At 24.3% G+C, this 17,739-nt stretch overlaps 1 protein-coding gene across 1 annotated transcript; it reads left to right on the forward strand.

The window, feature by feature from the left end:
* Positions 1-979: 979 nt before the first annotated feature.
* Positions 980-15,559, forward strand: LOC114119016 (protein timeless). The gene is made up of 16 exons (XM_050207636.1): positions 980-1,089; positions 6,299-6,428; positions 7,476-7,570; positions 9,014-9,072; positions 9,136-9,319; positions 9,884-10,033; positions 10,956-11,141; positions 11,284-11,367; positions 11,549-11,697; positions 11,863-12,045; positions 12,119-12,361; positions 12,475-12,601; positions 12,676-12,775; positions 14,704-14,911; positions 14,991-15,186; positions 15,288-15,559. Exons 2-16 carry the CDS (start codon positions 6,332-6,334, stop codon positions 15,357-15,359), a joined length of 2,133 nt encoding a protein of 710 aa, XP_050063593.1. The 5' UTR covers positions 980-1,089; positions 6,299-6,331; the 3' UTR covers positions 15,360-15,559.
* Positions 15,560-17,739: the final 2,180 nt, after the last annotated feature.

A 17,739-nucleotide genomic window follows, 5' to 3' on the forward strand; every position in this document is an offset into this window, starting at 1 on the left:
TCAATCTACTTTATCTACTGCAGCAAAAACTAATGATAAAATAAATTAATTTAAGCTTATAATAAATGCATATCAAAAAACATGAGATGACATGACTGTCTCTGATTTTTTTTTTCGTATCCAATGACATAATATCATCGAAGCAGCAGACTTATCTTCCTTTTTTTTTATTGGCGTTTAAAGTTAACATTTTGATAAAATCATCAAAATCACGAACATTTTCAAATTATTTAGTAGTTAGAAGTGTATAAAATGCTTTATTGTATTACTTACAAGCTGAGGATTGAACTTTCAATATATAAAGATTCCTCGTGTTCTTATCAGTAATTAATATTAAAATATTTAATGCTTGTAATAACGAGTTTTAAGTTTCCATGAACGATGTTTTTGATTTATAATGAAAAAATGAGCATCGTTGTTTATAGTTTAAAATAAATTTATAGTTTCATCTAAGTTCGAAAAAAAATATGCATGGATATGTTTTAGGTTTTTTTTATTTTCAGAATAAAATGTTACAGTTTTGTATTTTAGTTTGTAAATTGTTATAATAATTAATATTTACCATAGTTTATCTGGGTAATCATAATGGTTTGAAAAGGATATTAAATATTGAAAACTTAGTAGTTAGTGTTTTTTTTTCATACGTAATTTGTAAGTGTTGACAATGTTTACAGTACAACTTTTTTTTTAATTTGTTGATTAGCAGGCACACGTGAAAGCCGTAAAACAATATTACTTATTTAATTCTTAATTATTCCAGAGTAAATAAACATAATAACGATACGCGTTATTGAGCATTATACTTACAAAACAAGTCACTCAAAATGTAATAGTTTTACATATATATATCTACAAAGTACGCGTGACTGCGGTCCGTCACATTGCACGAAAACGTGATAACTTCCTACATAATATGTAATAATATACAAAATAGTCGAGTATAAAAATTATATAATTCAACAGTCAGCGTTAGTCAGTCTAGTCGTTTTCGTTCATTCTACTTCGAGCTCGTCTACTGCAAAGTATACTTTAGATTACTATTCAAATACGCATAACAATATAAGAACACTGAACAATTCACTTCTATTGGTAATTATTATTTATTATATTTTATTAATAATCATTAGTGCTTAAGATAAGAACATTATTTATTTATCAATAATATATAGAAAAAAAAATGCAAATAATAATTTTGCTGAAAACATATTGTTGACTATTTAAAAATAAAAAAAAAATTAATATCTATATTGCGTACGTTATAATTATGACATAATAAACAATGAGTTTTTTTACCTAACTTTTACTTCAATATAAAATTACAATAATCAGAACAATAATTGTTATAAGTCAAATCATTTATGACTCATAAGTCATAATATCTTAGTATCATTTATTTATCAAACTTATATTTGTTTATTTATACAGTTATTTAGTCTTTAGAATGTGTTACTCAGCAAAGAAGTAATAATTTTAATGTTTCGCTAAATGTTCAATAATAAGAATAAAGATTCAATAATTTATTGAAAATACATTTTTCCCGTAGAAAGTCATATTTTATATATTTTCTGTTTTTGAATTTTAACGCTATTTATCATTCAAACATTTTTTTTTTTTAATAAAATAATAAAATAAATACCTAAGTTAAAATAATCATTTTTTTATATATATATTATATATAATCAAACTAGAATAATAATCATTAATTCTAATTTACTTGTAATACCTACTCTATGTTTTAAATTATTGTTTAATTAAAATCCAAACGAAACATTATAAAATAACATAAACTAATCACTTGAAAGTTATTTTAAATAGAAAAGATTGTAGATAAATTTCACATGTATTTTATTGGTTTCTAAATTTAAATAATTTTAAACATATTATACAATATTATTTTATATAATACTGATAATTTATAAACTTTATTAAGTATAGTAAATAATTTAAATTTGAACATAATATTATTATTATGTACCTATATTAATGATTATCATATATTATTTCCAATGCAAAGTTCAGTACAGTAATAAAAAGTATATTATAAAGTTAATTATTGTTTTTAATTTCATTAATAATTAGTATATGTATAACTATAGCGAATTTATTATTAGTTATTATTATTATTATTATTATTAGTTATTAGTTATTACTTATTAATGTTATTATAGTTAATACTAATGGATAATATGATTAATAATCAAATTATACATACACGGCGTTCTGTATAGGCTTTTTAGGCACACCACTGCCGTGTGTACGTTTTTTCAGTATTTCATATTTATTTTAAGTAAGATAATATAACTAGTAAAATATAGTAACCGTCTTTACATAATATATAAGTTACGTAAGTATAATTTTGTGAAAAACTTGTATTTGCCATAAATTGATAAATACATAATTTATTTCACATAGAATAGTATAACAAATTCCACTATTGAAATTTTATTGATGAACTATATTAACACTGAAATAAGTACGTGTTTTATAATGAGTTTTCGTTTTTTGTTGAGAGTTATTTTAACTCTTTTGGGTACGTGTGTTGCACTGCTGGTGAATCATTTTTTCTAATACACTACTTTTATCAACCTCATAAAGGCACAATATTCTATTTTAATCGATAAAATAAAACACGTATTTTTTTACTTTGAGAAACTAATTAAAACCTATTTAATATATTTTTAACCTTATTTCATTCGTTTTTATTTTGGTTAAAATAATTAGCTCTAAAAACCTGAAAAAATTACATCTAATTAGAATGGTTAAGCTTTTAAATCTGTAAAACTATATCTGAAACTCATGCCTATCAACCGTTTTTCTGGGCTGCATTAAAAGTAAATTTTAGAATAACAGTTTCATTTTATTGAAAAAAAAAATACAGAATTAAATAATAAACCTTGAGAAATAAAAGTAGAATTTTAATACAATATATTTATTACAACGTATAGCACTCATTTTCTGAGCCACTTTTGGGAATTTGGTGATTTCCGAAAAAAAAAATGTATTATTTCAAAGTTATAGTTATTGTAAGAATCATCTCATTCTTAGTAATATATTATTACTTCTTATAATGGTAATATTTTAAATTTTTTCAACTTTTTAAAATGAATCATTATTATCTTATACTTACTTTACCATTTTGCAACCGAAATAATTTTTGAAATACGTGCATTTATTTTCTCTAAAGATATTATTATACTTATAAAGTACCCTAAATTGAATATTGAGTCAACTATCGTTTTATCGAGCTATAGTTGTTTATTTTGATTTGAAAGCGTTAAAGTAAAACTAAGAAATTAAAATAAAAATAATAAATCATATTCATTTTATAATATAAGATTTAATATATACTATAGAATTATAAATAAGTATAATAATGTAAAAATGATAATAGTTTTATTTATAACAGTGTTTTACATAAAAATTTGACGTTACATTCGCGTTTTGTGCTCAACGTCTTAAAACACACCTTAACGTTTGTCGTCGTAAAAACATGTGTTTTCTTGATTTTTTCGACTTTAAAATAAGTTATAAGCGTGTAAAATATTACAATTTAAAACACAAATGATATGGATAATGTTGTTATTTTTACGATTGATACTAACTCAATTACTTCGCTCTAATATTAAAACTTATGGAAATAAAAGTGAACTACCGAAAAAAATATGTTATGACATGCGTCTTATAAGATGAAAAAAAAGCGAGTAATCCTCTTAAATTATACTAATGATGTTATACTAAAATTTAACACTTTAGTGTAACGATCTATATTTCTAAAATCAAAAATATTAATATCTTCGGTGTATCCAGTTATAAAAATAATATATTCTACAGTCCCTATATAGGAGAATATTAGACAATTGTTTACAAATATCTCCTATATTTAATCTTTATTTTTTATATTTTCTAAAATATTACTTAAAATTCAATCATTTAAAGAAGTTCGTACAATCTAAATTAAAAGCCATATTTAAAACTAAAACAATAATATGAACTCGTTAATTTTTTTTCGTTTACTTTATTTCTCTCATTTCAACTAAACATAAAATCATATCGTAGCTCTATCGTTTGAAGTGTTTGAACATTATGTTTAAAACTTATAAAAGACAAATAGTGTAGACAATTATGCATACTTGACACCAAATGACGATTGCGTAAAACAAAATCATTGCATCTACCGATAAAGAGAAACATAATATTCTAGACGATATTTCTACCGAAACAATACGTTTTTTTTTTCAAATAGGTTCGTGTTGTACTGATGTCAACGATTCGAGGTTATGTACTCGTATTTATATTTAATGTTTAATTAATAATTTTGTAATGATTAAACTTTACTGGATTAGTTGTGTACGACGTCACTTTGCATTTATAGATATTACGTTGTAAAATTATCATGGAGTATGGTGTGCTTAAAATATTGCTCACATTTCCTTGTAATGGTATACTATGGTAATAGCGAAAACTCGACGCTCAACAACGTGACTGTCGGTTATGTAACCGCAGAGGCAATTTTTTTGAAGTGAGTATATGTCTGTGGTAGTGTGGAGGGGGTAGGGGGTAGATGTACTAAATTATTGTACACGTGATACGTTAAGTCAACGTGACGTAGGTATTATATTAATGTCTATGTCTATTCATATAATTAACTAAGTTAGTGTAGAATAAAATATATATCGTAAGAAACTTCTGAAATACAGTGAAAACTCTCTTTAACAAATCCGAAGGGAGCCAGAGATTTCTTTGGTTATTTATAAAAAAAAAAAATTGTAATTATTTTTGTATAATGGTATTATACCAGGTATATAATATACCTATATATTATTTTTTTTTTTAACATTACGTAAGTATATAATTATTAATTATATATTTATTATTTTATTAAATTATTTTACGTATTATATATTTTTATTCCATATTATTTAAAATAGTTTGCCATCCTTGTTTGAACTTGTTTACTACTTTGCCAATATTTTTTTTTCTTTGAATTTATGTTGTAAAACATAAAATATTGCTTCGTTATTGAGAGTGACTAATACGCTATTGCGAATGAATTGATTAATATCGGTTATAAATCAAACCAACCATTATAATATTATAAGATTTACGTTATGTAAAGTTTTTCGTTTTAACGAGTTTCGTTAGAAAGAGTTTTCACTTTAGGTTGAATTTCTTCTAAAGTCACTAAAAAATTGTGGTTATCCATCTTATTTTATTAGTGTTCATTCTTTACAAATATACAATATTAGATTTGTTAATACTTAGGTACTACTGGACTAGGCACCTACTTCTTTAATGTTATTGTATAGGTATTATATTTATAGAAAAGATGATCCTAGACCAAATAACGTCAATATTGTATAGAAAAAATAAATTATTGTTTAGTATTACGATTGTTTCTCATTAATTATTAAGTAAAAACTTCTTCAAAATATATATATATATATAATATACTAGATTGACATATAATACATTATAAATAAAATGTATGTAATGCGATATGTGTTTCTTATTTGAATAATATTTTATAAATTGTTTTATTAAAGTGAGTTTATCATCAGTCATCACAATAGTGTTTAGTTTCAAATTAATAACCCACGATAAGAACATTCTTAGTTGTATATTATTAAATATTAGATATCACTATAAGTTTACACGTCTAAGATTCCAAATTGATAATATCAGTTGCACAAGATTTAACCATAAATCATACATTATGACATACAATACATTTTAAGATAACCTAACCTATAGGTACTTACGTCTAGCACGTTCATGACCACATGTCAACTTTTTTTGACACGGGGTATCTTTAAAATAACCAATGTCAACTATAGTTGACATGAGGTCTATCTAAGTAAATAGGGTTTTCTGATACGTGGTTTTTTTTAACAACCATATTTATTGTATGATTTTATTCGACACATTTTTTTTTATCATTTGGTATCATTAGTTTTTGAATAGCTTCACTAGATCGTGTTTTACTTAATTTACAAAATAATAAAATAATTTTTGATTTTTTATAATGATACACAATTTGCATGCGGTCGTGAACGTGCTAGATATGATATACCCTGTGTTAAAGGTATACCTGGGCACTGGGCTCAGAATAGATAAATATTTTGTTTATTAAAAAGAGTCGAATCAGTTAGGATCTTGTTAAGTTCCCAAATCGTTGAACGATCGCTATGTTGAATGTCAACTGTGAATAATTATTATTTAAAAAAAATTATGATCATTTATTATTATTACCTCGTATACAATTAATTGATCTACCTATATTTTATTGTCATGTTTTTAGATAAAATCTGTCCGCTTAACGAAAATAATTAAAATGGATGAACTATTTAAAAATAGTAACACACAAAACATGTTTGCACATTTGGGAAACCGAGTTGGTAATGATTACGTACCATCCAAGAATTGTTTTAGTAAGTACAACGTATAATAAATTATTTTTCTTAATTTTTTTATTGTATTATATTTATCATCGCCTTTTACGTTTTAAAATAGTACGCACGAATAGGTATGTTTAGAGTAAATAATTATTTGGGTTTTAAAAATAGGTGATTATATCAAACATCAAGTACAACATAGTTAATTTGTGTGATAAGCTGAAGCTCAATAGTTATTATGTTTGTAAAAATCTAATATACGATTTGACCAAAAAATAAGATATATTCTGAAAAACATACAAGTTAAAACCATACACACATATTAAATGCAATCTTCAGCTGTCACATAATATAATAGTTTTATTTTTATATTATATAGAAAGAATATAATGATTACGTGTCTGCAAACACATTATTTTTTATTGTTTTATAAAATTTAAAGTGACGATAAATTATCACATTCGAAAAGCTATTTCTATAATGGAATATGGTTTACTGTTATAAAACTTTCGACTGATGAATGTATTGGTTTTAAATTTAAAACGCGTGAGTGGTTTTTGCATTAAAAAAATCGTTGTCATATAATATTGAGAGTGGTTTTTGGTAGGAATAAGACGTAAGTAAATTATACTTTGGGAAATCAAAAGTAAAAAAAAAAAACAATATAATCTTACAATATTTCTACACGGAAATAAATATAATATGTAAGTAATATCATTTTTTTTGTAATGTTTTAGTTTTCCTGATTCTTAAGATATATACTGGCATTTTGATTTTGATTTTCCTCCTCTTTAATAACTAATTTTCTACCCAAATCCATACTCTATAAGTAATTAAACATTTAAACATTTTCTCTTCTTTAAAAATGACTATATTATAAAACAATAGATTCATCACTCTGTTCAATGTATGCACAAAACACAGAAGTGTTGGTAAAATCCTAATTATTTGGGCGTGTTTATATTTTAAATTAATATACTCTTCAGTTATAAGTCTAAATTTTAAATTAGAAAAACGTATTATTATTATTTATTTATGTTTTTAAAACTATACACCAATCATGTTGATTCTTTGATTTTACAGTAATACTCATGCATATCTACGAAAAATTGAATTCATCGGAAGAAAGTGCAATACATCTCAGGCAGATAATTGGATTCTCACAACTATTAAGCAAAGTTTGTTTACTTATATTATTATATTGCTTATGAAGTTTTAAAGTAGGTATTATATTACACTAATTAATAATTTACAAATATGTTAAAAAATACAATTTTAAGAAACAATTAACCAAACGACTAAGTCGCTCCAAGTCTCTTTCAAATTTATCTTTATTATTACGGCACTGGATCTATACTGCTTTTATGCTTCATTCATACATTATTTTAGAGCCAGAACGTAGAAGCTATTGCTATAAGATATCAGAAGTTATAAATCTCTCATAAATTATGGTTTTGATTTTAAAACAGCAATAAATATTAATACAATCAATTAACTTATATTTATATTTATTGAAATAATTTATACATTTTTATAATATTTATAGGGATAATTAATATATAATAATAATAGTTCAATAACAAAAATAAATAAATAAATGCTTCGAAATTAAAAAAGGATATCACTGCATATCCGCTTTAAACGATTTTACATCAGCTATTTTAATGATATTTAGTGAAAAAATAAAATGTATTTCTTAAATATACGAGTATATCTTCTTCCTCTGTGTTTATTGAATATTGATACATAAAAATCAAATTTTGATCGAATAGTTAATTAGTAATAATTTATAAATGTTTTAAATTTACATCATAAGCAGAGTATTATAGTAATTTATGACACAGAAGTACCTCGAAAATGTTGGTCCACTACTCCGCTTATCAATACTCTAGATACATTATAATACATAAACAGTTATGCAGTGTGATCATGATTTTAGGCAACACTAAATATTTCAGTCAAATTACCTTGTATTGAAATTAATTTTTAGAGAAACTTAGAAGGTACTGATATAGTGAAAACCACATTTAGAGAAATTTAAAATTTTTTAACATATCATGTGCGTGAAATGTACAAAATTAATTATTTTGAAGTGTAATACTTATTTTTAGCACACGATTAGTATTCGCTAATATATTTAAGTTAATTTGATCTATAACACTTGATTCTTAGTTTAAAATTGACGAAATGACGGTCATCATTTAAATTTAAAAAAAAAGTTATTTTTCAAAATGTTTAATTTGCATAATTCCTTCTTTTTTTTTTTTGTTTTAAGTAATTTTATTTTTTCTCGTTCAATTTAATAGCATTATGATACAAAACCTTTCACTCTTTTTAAGACAACTATGTTTTTAATTTTTATAATTTATTTTTGAACATCGGATTATGAACACAAATGTTAAATGTTTAAATATGCAATATTTTTGTGTTTATTTAACTACATTAATTAAAATAATTGTCAATATGCATAAGCATAAGATTATTATTACATGTATACATTATACATTATACATACATACAAATATAAATAAAATGATAATATAATTAATGTAAATGCTAATATTAATTATTACTTATCAGATATATACCTAGTTAATATAATGTTATATTCTCATGTTTAGCACCTCATACCGATGTTTATTGCAGTTAATAACGACAATATAATTGACATTTTGTTGAAGTATGTGATTTTCGATCATGCTAATTGTCTTTAATATTCTTAATTCGTTAATCAATTTTACAGGATTCTTGTTAATCTGATATCACCAATTGAATGTTTGATGCTAGTTGAAAAAAAGGTTGGAGAAAAGGGCGATAATTCCACGTTACTTAGGATGAATTGGATGATGATGACAAGTAAAGCTACATGGACTGACTTAAAAGCCATCAAACGGATCATGCAGATTATAAAGGAACACATGAAAAAAGTACCTAAATTGTTTATTTTAATTATTTTGTAAGGTTAAACTATAATAGAATAGATTAAGATTTTATTTACACTTTAATATTATTAAAAATACTCTTTACTATATTCCAATGTATTTTATATAATAATTACTAATCTACAGATCGATGAATTTAGTATTAAACAAATTTAAGGAATTTTTTTTTTTAATGATAAAAATATAATTGCTATTTAAATTATTAAAACATTTTTAAGGATGTCTGCAAATTGGTTATCTAATCGTCTACAATATGTACAAGTCTATAAACATAAAATGTATAGTGGGTACGCCACTTATTGTATAATTAATATAGTGTAACTAATACATTGGCTGGTATTAAAATATACGAAATTAGACCATGGCCCTTATTTTAGCACCGACATGATGAGGAATGCATAAATAAATTCCATTCCCTAATATAGTAATATAATATCATTATAGTTACTAATTATTATCCTGTTTATTAATATTCATACTAATCTTGAAATATATTGAATGTATATATGATTTTAAATTTACTGATTATTATTGTATTTATTATTTCAGTTGACTTGCTATCAAGCGAGACATATCAACAATCAAAGTATATCATTTATAAGCAATTGTTTGCGTTTAATAAAAAATATTCTTCACATACCCAACGAACAGTATCAAAACAGTCTATTATGGATGATATTTTCTGAACAATTTGACGAGGTAATTGTTTATATAATATTATTCGAACAAAAGTAAATTATAAGATTCAACTTAAACAAAAAAAAAGTACCATTGAAAACTACCAAAGTTTAACTTAAGATGTCACATGATTATTGTTTCATTAAAATAAATATTAAAATCGGAAGTATCAGTTTTACGAGAAACAGTGTATACTATTTACCTCTAACGGGTATAGCAGTACCTACTCATTAGTCTTTTATATATATTATGTTATAAACTAGAATAATAACACTTATTTATAGAAAAAATCAATATTTGATGTTATATTTTATCATGTAGCAAATCAAATGTTTAATTTGTAGGACATAAATTAATAAATTGATTCGCTAAATTTATTATTCACATTAGTGTGAAAAGCATTTTATGATTTTAAAGCCAAACATATTTAATCTGTAAATTCAAATTTATAAATGTTAGTTCTGCTAATGTATTATAGACGTCAAAAATACTTCGTTATCGATTCAGTTCAATGTTAAATTTGAATCCAATGATAAATTATTTTATTATATTATGAAAAACTATTCTGAGCAGAAACCAGTATAGTTTACCAGCTACAGTCTATATTTCTAAAAATAATTTGTACTATATATTTATAATACTAATTACGTAAAAATTGTAAATTCATAGTCTTATAAAAATTACTCTATACTTTTTTGTTTTATTAATTTTTATGAGAAATAATTATTAAAAAACGTATTTACAAATTTAACCTTTAGGTATAAAAATTTTAAAAAAATACAAATTTTTAACTTGAAAATAGTTTATCAATTTTGACTAAATTTTAAATTCGAACATTTATAAAAAAAAAAACATGAAATTCAAATTCAAATTAAACTAAATTTAACACTATCATAATTAAATGCAGAGAAAAAATTAATTAATGATTTATATATGTATTTAGATTATTATTGCTTTGATCGCCAATTCTAACCGAGGACATTGGGCAGTACTAATCATTGAACTAATAGCTCTGATTTTTAAGAATCAACACGTTGACGAAATGTCAAAGCAAATTATTAAAATGAATGAAACTATAAGGTTTGATAGTTCTGAAGACAATGAAAGCAATACATCGTCATTATATCCAGTAATAAATAATATATTTACATTTTAAGATATGTGTCAAGTGAATTACAATATTTAACTAAACTCTTAACTTTTTATTCAATATTTTTAAAATCGATGTAAAATAACATTAATCTATAAAATATGATTCTTAACGTTTTTAGAAGAACGGAAGAAGTTCATCACCAGAAAATGTATCTGAATTATCAAACACAGAGGACAATGATAATGATAACAATTTGAATGCGGTATTTATACATCTTTTTATTTTTTTTCTCATTCTGTACATTAGGTATACAAAAATAAAAATGTCCATATTTTGCATAACTTTTTTGTTTTTGACCGGTCATGAATGGCGTAAGGCATCTACTGCAGTAATTACTTTCAGAAATTAATAATTTGATAATTTATTTATTTATGTATTATCAGAATCAAATGATGGAGAATCTACGTGAAAACGATTTGATGAACGGACAAGACAATAGTTCTAAAGAAGTTGTAAATACTGTAAAAGATAAACTCGAAACTAAAACTATACACAAAGATCTTTCACTATTGCCTGGGCACGAATTAAAAGAGTAATAATTATAATGATTAAAAATTAATAGAACATGCTTATAATATTATAATTAACGAGCTAATATAAAACTTTACTATACGTTTACGGACGTTTTGATTTACCACGAACTAAATTATTTATTTAACGTTTTACTATATTAGGTATAAATATTTGTTTATTTTAGAGAAGATGATGAAGAAAAAAATAATTCCAAAAACTCGAACAGAGAATCCAGAAGAAATTCATTTGAACAGATTAAACTTGAATTTGAAATGAAAGCGTACAAACCCACTTTTGCAAGTGACATTTGTAGAAAAAAAGTAGTATCGCGGAAAAAAAAATACACGAAAAAAATTCTTAAAACAAAGTGAGAAATTTATGATTTTATCACTGTACCTTGTCCTATTGTTAAAATTAATTGTTCATTGGATTTTTTTTAGATTGAAATTACCAAGTTTTCCAATACAGTTCAATTTGCCAAACGAGAAATGCATAATATCATACTTTCTTCAAAAGTTTACTGTTTGTTTTTTACAAAATGGATTCAATACTTTAGTCGACGAACTTCATTGCTTGCTTACGTCTAATTCACAGCAACACATAGATACTTCGCTTTATTTCTGGTTATTGACATACTTTTGTAGATTTTGCAAGTTGTGCAACATCGAATTGAAATTAGTCAGGTAGTTATGCTTATAGTCGATATTATATACTTATTGCGACCGAAATAAATAATAATAATAATAATAATGTACCTATGTAAAAATTATTTAAAAATATTATTCATGACATCTAGACGAGTTGTATCCCTCAAACTGATTTCATTTATCGTACACGAGGGTCTTAAAATATCGGAACAATTAACTATAGCGAAACGACAAAAATCTCCAAATATTCATTTAAAAGTCAGACATTTGCATTTGGTACGTTATACAATATTAATTTCATTCAAAATATGTTAATTTTTATTTTTTATTTCCATGCCTACTATTTAAAGTCTATCATGGCCATTAAAGAGGTGATAAAAACTATTGAGTTTTATCGTCAAACTGCTGTCGATTCACCAATCTATACAGATCTATTAAAAGATTTTCAGAGTAAGTAAAATATAAGAACATTATACAGTTCAATATCGAAAAATAACATATATTATAAGCCAATTTATAACCTACTTACTTACTATTCGTTTACATATTGAATAATGTTTGTAATCAGGTGCGTATACAAGGGGGTTGCTAGGGGTTAGGTTAATACATTTTAGAAAATAAGTTTAATTATTTATTAGTTTAGTTTTTTTTTTAATTACCCGCATTGCAAATTAGATTTTATATTATAAAAATACATGTTTTTAAAGATTATTATTTTTTTTTTTTTAATAATGGTGAGTTTTATGAGAAATAAATAGTACCTACTATGATTGAAATTGCATAAAATTCTTGTTAGGTTATAGATTGTATTATAAGTACGAAAATGTACAATCAACCCAAATTTTTTTGTATACGCACCTGTTTGTAATATATTATATTATCTATGTATAACTATTATTTATGATGTTACGCATCTTGCATCTTATAATATTTTACGTAAGTACTTACACTAAAAATATCATCTTTGATTGATTGATTGATTGATAACAACTTTATATGGGTGCCTACTTAGTACAAATTAATTCCAACATTACATTATTTGTATTACACTTGAATATAAACATAAATGTATACATTGTAGAACTTTAAAAAATCATTACACACATTTTTACCAAAATTGTTACTCACATCCAGTAACTTAGGTATAGGTATTAAGGGAGTGCCCCTACGGTAAACCCCTTACTCCAAATTTTTTTCTAGTTATTATATTCATTGCTAAAATAGGTATCACAAAATATTATTGACGAATAACGAAATATTTTTATAATGCTACATGGATTAGCCATGTTATCAATCCGTCAGAAGAATCAGATTAGAAGTACCTAATTATATTTTAGCGTTAAATTAGTTTTAATTTATTTAGTCTATTTTTTTTAATACTTTTTTCCAGTCATAATATTATAGGTAATTAAAAATTTAAGTACTAATCCTAAGATTTTTACAAGGAAACTTCTACTTAAAAGGTTTATTATAATCAAGTATGAATTCGTAATGAAACTATGATAATATTTGTGTGGGAAAAGTATTAACAGAAATCGGGACATCCCCCCCCAAAAAAAAAAAACCCAAAATACGTCATTGTTCACGACATAATCTTGTACCTATCAAATTTTATAGACCTACATCATTGCAACAAATATTACTAAATACCTTTTATTTATTATACTATAAATATTTACTCACCATATTCTTCTCACAATAATGTCTGATAAGTAGATAATCTACAAAAGTATTATGTACCTACACATATCAATACAAAATCTAATAGTAGTGTTGTGGCTTAAAAAATGTTATACGTATGCCAAGGTTTGGTAAAAGTATTTATAGCTTTACTGGATAAATATTGTTACTTGCTCACGCACTCACGCATAATTTTATGGGTGGTTCAAAATAACGCACTATACCTTAAGTACACGCTCAACGCTTATATTATTACAATAGTTTCGTAGAATAAGCAATTTGTTACAACTTAAAATTTTAATTATTTTTACGATCAAATATAGCAATTCACAGCATAATATACATCACCGACTAATAAATTGTAGTTACTATTGTGATGCCGTTTTATTATAGTACCTATGCATGGGCGCCCATTGGGGGGCAAGATAGGGCTCTTGCCCCCTATAGGAAAAAAATATTAAAAACTTGTAGCTCAATAAATATTACCATAATATTATTTATTATCTTTATTACCTTACATTTGAGAATTTTTTTTATTTTGATCCCCCAAAAATGTTACCTATGGGCACCCATGTACCCATGCATTTTACAGTCATATAGATAGGTAGTTAGGTATTATAGGTATAGTCTACCTATCTATCTACCATCGATCAAAATTATAACTATGCTTAGTAATTGAAAATTGATGTGTTTTTTAGATTCGGGTAGCAGCTCGCCGGAATCGATCACTTGGGCAAAAGACCTCAAGTCTCTATTCACATTGCTAATTCGTTACTACGATAGTGACATACAGATCATTGAATACTTGCATGATTTAATAATTACAAATCATATGGTATTGTCATTGTTTGATACCCTTAAAGATTGTCGGAGTTTGAATGACAATATTAATGCGTACATCAAGAAGTAAATATAATACAGATTAACAGATTATATTATATGAATAATTATAAAAATTATAAATACGGAATCTTACTGCCTACAGGTTTGCTGTTCCTGACATAATGCACAAGTATGGCATAGTGCTACAAAACTACGAAAAAAATAGCGAAATAGTCAACGAATCTGTATTCACTATGATGCATCATATCAGCAAAATTGAAAATAGTACAGCGCTCTATCAACCGATCATTTTGAAAACATTTTTGAAAATGTTCGAAAACAATGATTTTCAGTACAAAGTAAGAATAAAATGTTATTTCACTAGTACTCAACCTGACCTACTTAAAAATAACGTGTGGCATGTACTCACCTTAATATCGTTCGTTTTTATTAAATTTAGAGGTGGTCTGATTTGATTGAAAATGTTTTAAACAAGTTTCTAAAATCTACCTCACACAAAGACCTGTTCTGAAAACGCTCTTCATGGAATTCCGTGTACCTATCTACGATCGAACTTCGAAATTTAAACACTGAATTAATAAAAGTAAAATTAATTTCTCGAAACTACAAACACGTAGGTACCTATGTCATACAAAAAAATACCAAAAGAACTTTTTCATTATAATACGCATATTTGTTATTTTTAAAATTATATAATAAATGTGTGTTTAATAGTATGATACCTATACCTAATACAAATGTTAAACCGCATAGAAAGCATTTTTAACCTACAACATGATGGCTGCTTATTTACAGAATACTTATTGAGTAGGTACCTACCTAGTAAAATTACAAAATGTCACAATAATCTTTAACTAGCGTTGTCTCGTTTATTATAAACTATACTACCATAGTCCATAAGAGAAAATAACATTTTGAAATTAAAGCAATTACTTAGGTGACCAAACGGCATAATAGACGAATAAATGATACTATTCAAAATAAACATTATAGAGTTCCATATTAGAAGTCATGATGAAAAGAGTGAATAGGTACCTATCAGATAAATCAGGGACTCCAATATTATGAGATGTGATATATTTAGTGAATGCTATTTTTGATTCACAGATATTTTTTATTGACATTTTTCTTGCACAAATTTCAAATAGATAATATTATTTCAATAGTTTTAAACATTTTAAATAATAATTATATTTTGAATTTTAATTCTAATCCACTATAAACAATATATTTATTGATAATTTTGTGTTCTTTCACATTAACTACCTTAAATAATAAATTATCTTCTATAGGGAAAGTCATAGATATCTAATTACAAAATTTGAGATAAAAAAATCTGTGGTAAGAATTTTTATAAAAAGAGAATGTATAAAATATGTTTTAAAAAAGAAAAATTTTCAACAGTTTATTAGTAACCTATTAAACATGTTATGAAACAAATAAGAACCAAGAAAAAGTTCACAAGAAAGAACCCCAATAACAATATTATCTTTTATTACAGATTAAAAAGAATAGGTAGCTATCATGTTTTTATCACACTGTTGCCAGAAATGCATAATTTTTACTATTTAGAGTAAAGCAACCTCTTGATAATATATCATATAAAAATCACCATTGATTAGATATTTAGTTATAATATAAATTAACTATTTATTCATGTTGATTTATGATTTAATAATTACATAGATAATATGTTATATGTTATGTGTAGGTACCTTTTTAAAATGAGTAGGTATTTAGAATAATATAACTAAAATATTATATTTCATTTCTCATTCAATTTTTAATTTTATAGGTAGATATTTATTAAGTGTTATTAAAGTCTAAAATAATATGTATGATCAGCTGTAGGGCTGGGCAGAGTAGGCACTTCAAAAAAAGTATTTCAATACAAAATACATTTATTTCTAACATATTAATATCTAAGTACAAGATACATAATAATTTATATTTTTAAAGATTTTTATTAAATTATCACAGTTCTTATTTCTAGTAGGTATTCTATATTTTTAAATAATAAGTTTGTAAATTTTTAATTTATGGCGCATGAACAATGAAGATTAAAACTGTTTATAACCTATGTGAATATTTTATACAATAAATTGCTTGTTAAATGTTAGGTAATTTTTTTTAAAAAACTAACTTTTCAACTTTTAAAGTATTATCTAAAAATACTAAATCTGCATAGAAAATAAACAAGTCTAGCATATTAAAAAATTAGTTGAGCTGCAATTTAAGAATAAAATCTTGTATATTATATTTTAGAAACATTCATTTTTATTTTTAGGTAATTATTTAGGCAACTAAGTGATTTCTTTTATCATTTAAAAAGCTTATAACTTCAAGATTATTAGTTGATTGTTATATTGACTTGTTTGACTAAAAAATAAATAATAAAAGGGTCCACTGATCTCTGACTTTCCATTTGAATAGAATTCAACTTAGGAATTTATTTTAAATAACATACTCTTTCATAGATACAATAAATTTTAATTTTTTTTCTCAATTACTTACTTTTTTAGAGCTTACATTAACATCATTAACTTCAGATGTTAAATACAAAAAACAATCAAATCTCTTAGTCAACAATAGTACAAATGGGAATATTATAGAAGATAAATAGCTTAATTTTTTTCTTTTAACTATTCAAGCCAGAATTTAAACTAAAATATAATTTTGGTATTAATACATCGTAATAACAATTAACTTGACCTTGCAAATAATCTAAAGCACATGCATAAGGTTTTAATAAAATGATTTAAAACATAAAAAGATACTAATTATAATTCTATCTCAAACATATATTTAAAAATTTTTTTAAACAAAATACTGCCCAGTCCTGTGTATAAGTATTAAATGATAATTTAATTATCAACTCAAAACTAATATTA

Source organism: Aphis gossypii, chromosome X, assembly GCF_020184175.1.
Source record: "Aphis gossypii isolate Hap1 chromosome X, ASM2018417v2, whole genome shotgun sequence".
In the NCBI taxonomy this organism is placed as follows: domain Eukaryota; kingdom Metazoa; phylum Arthropoda; class Insecta; order Hemiptera; family Aphididae; genus Aphis; species Aphis gossypii.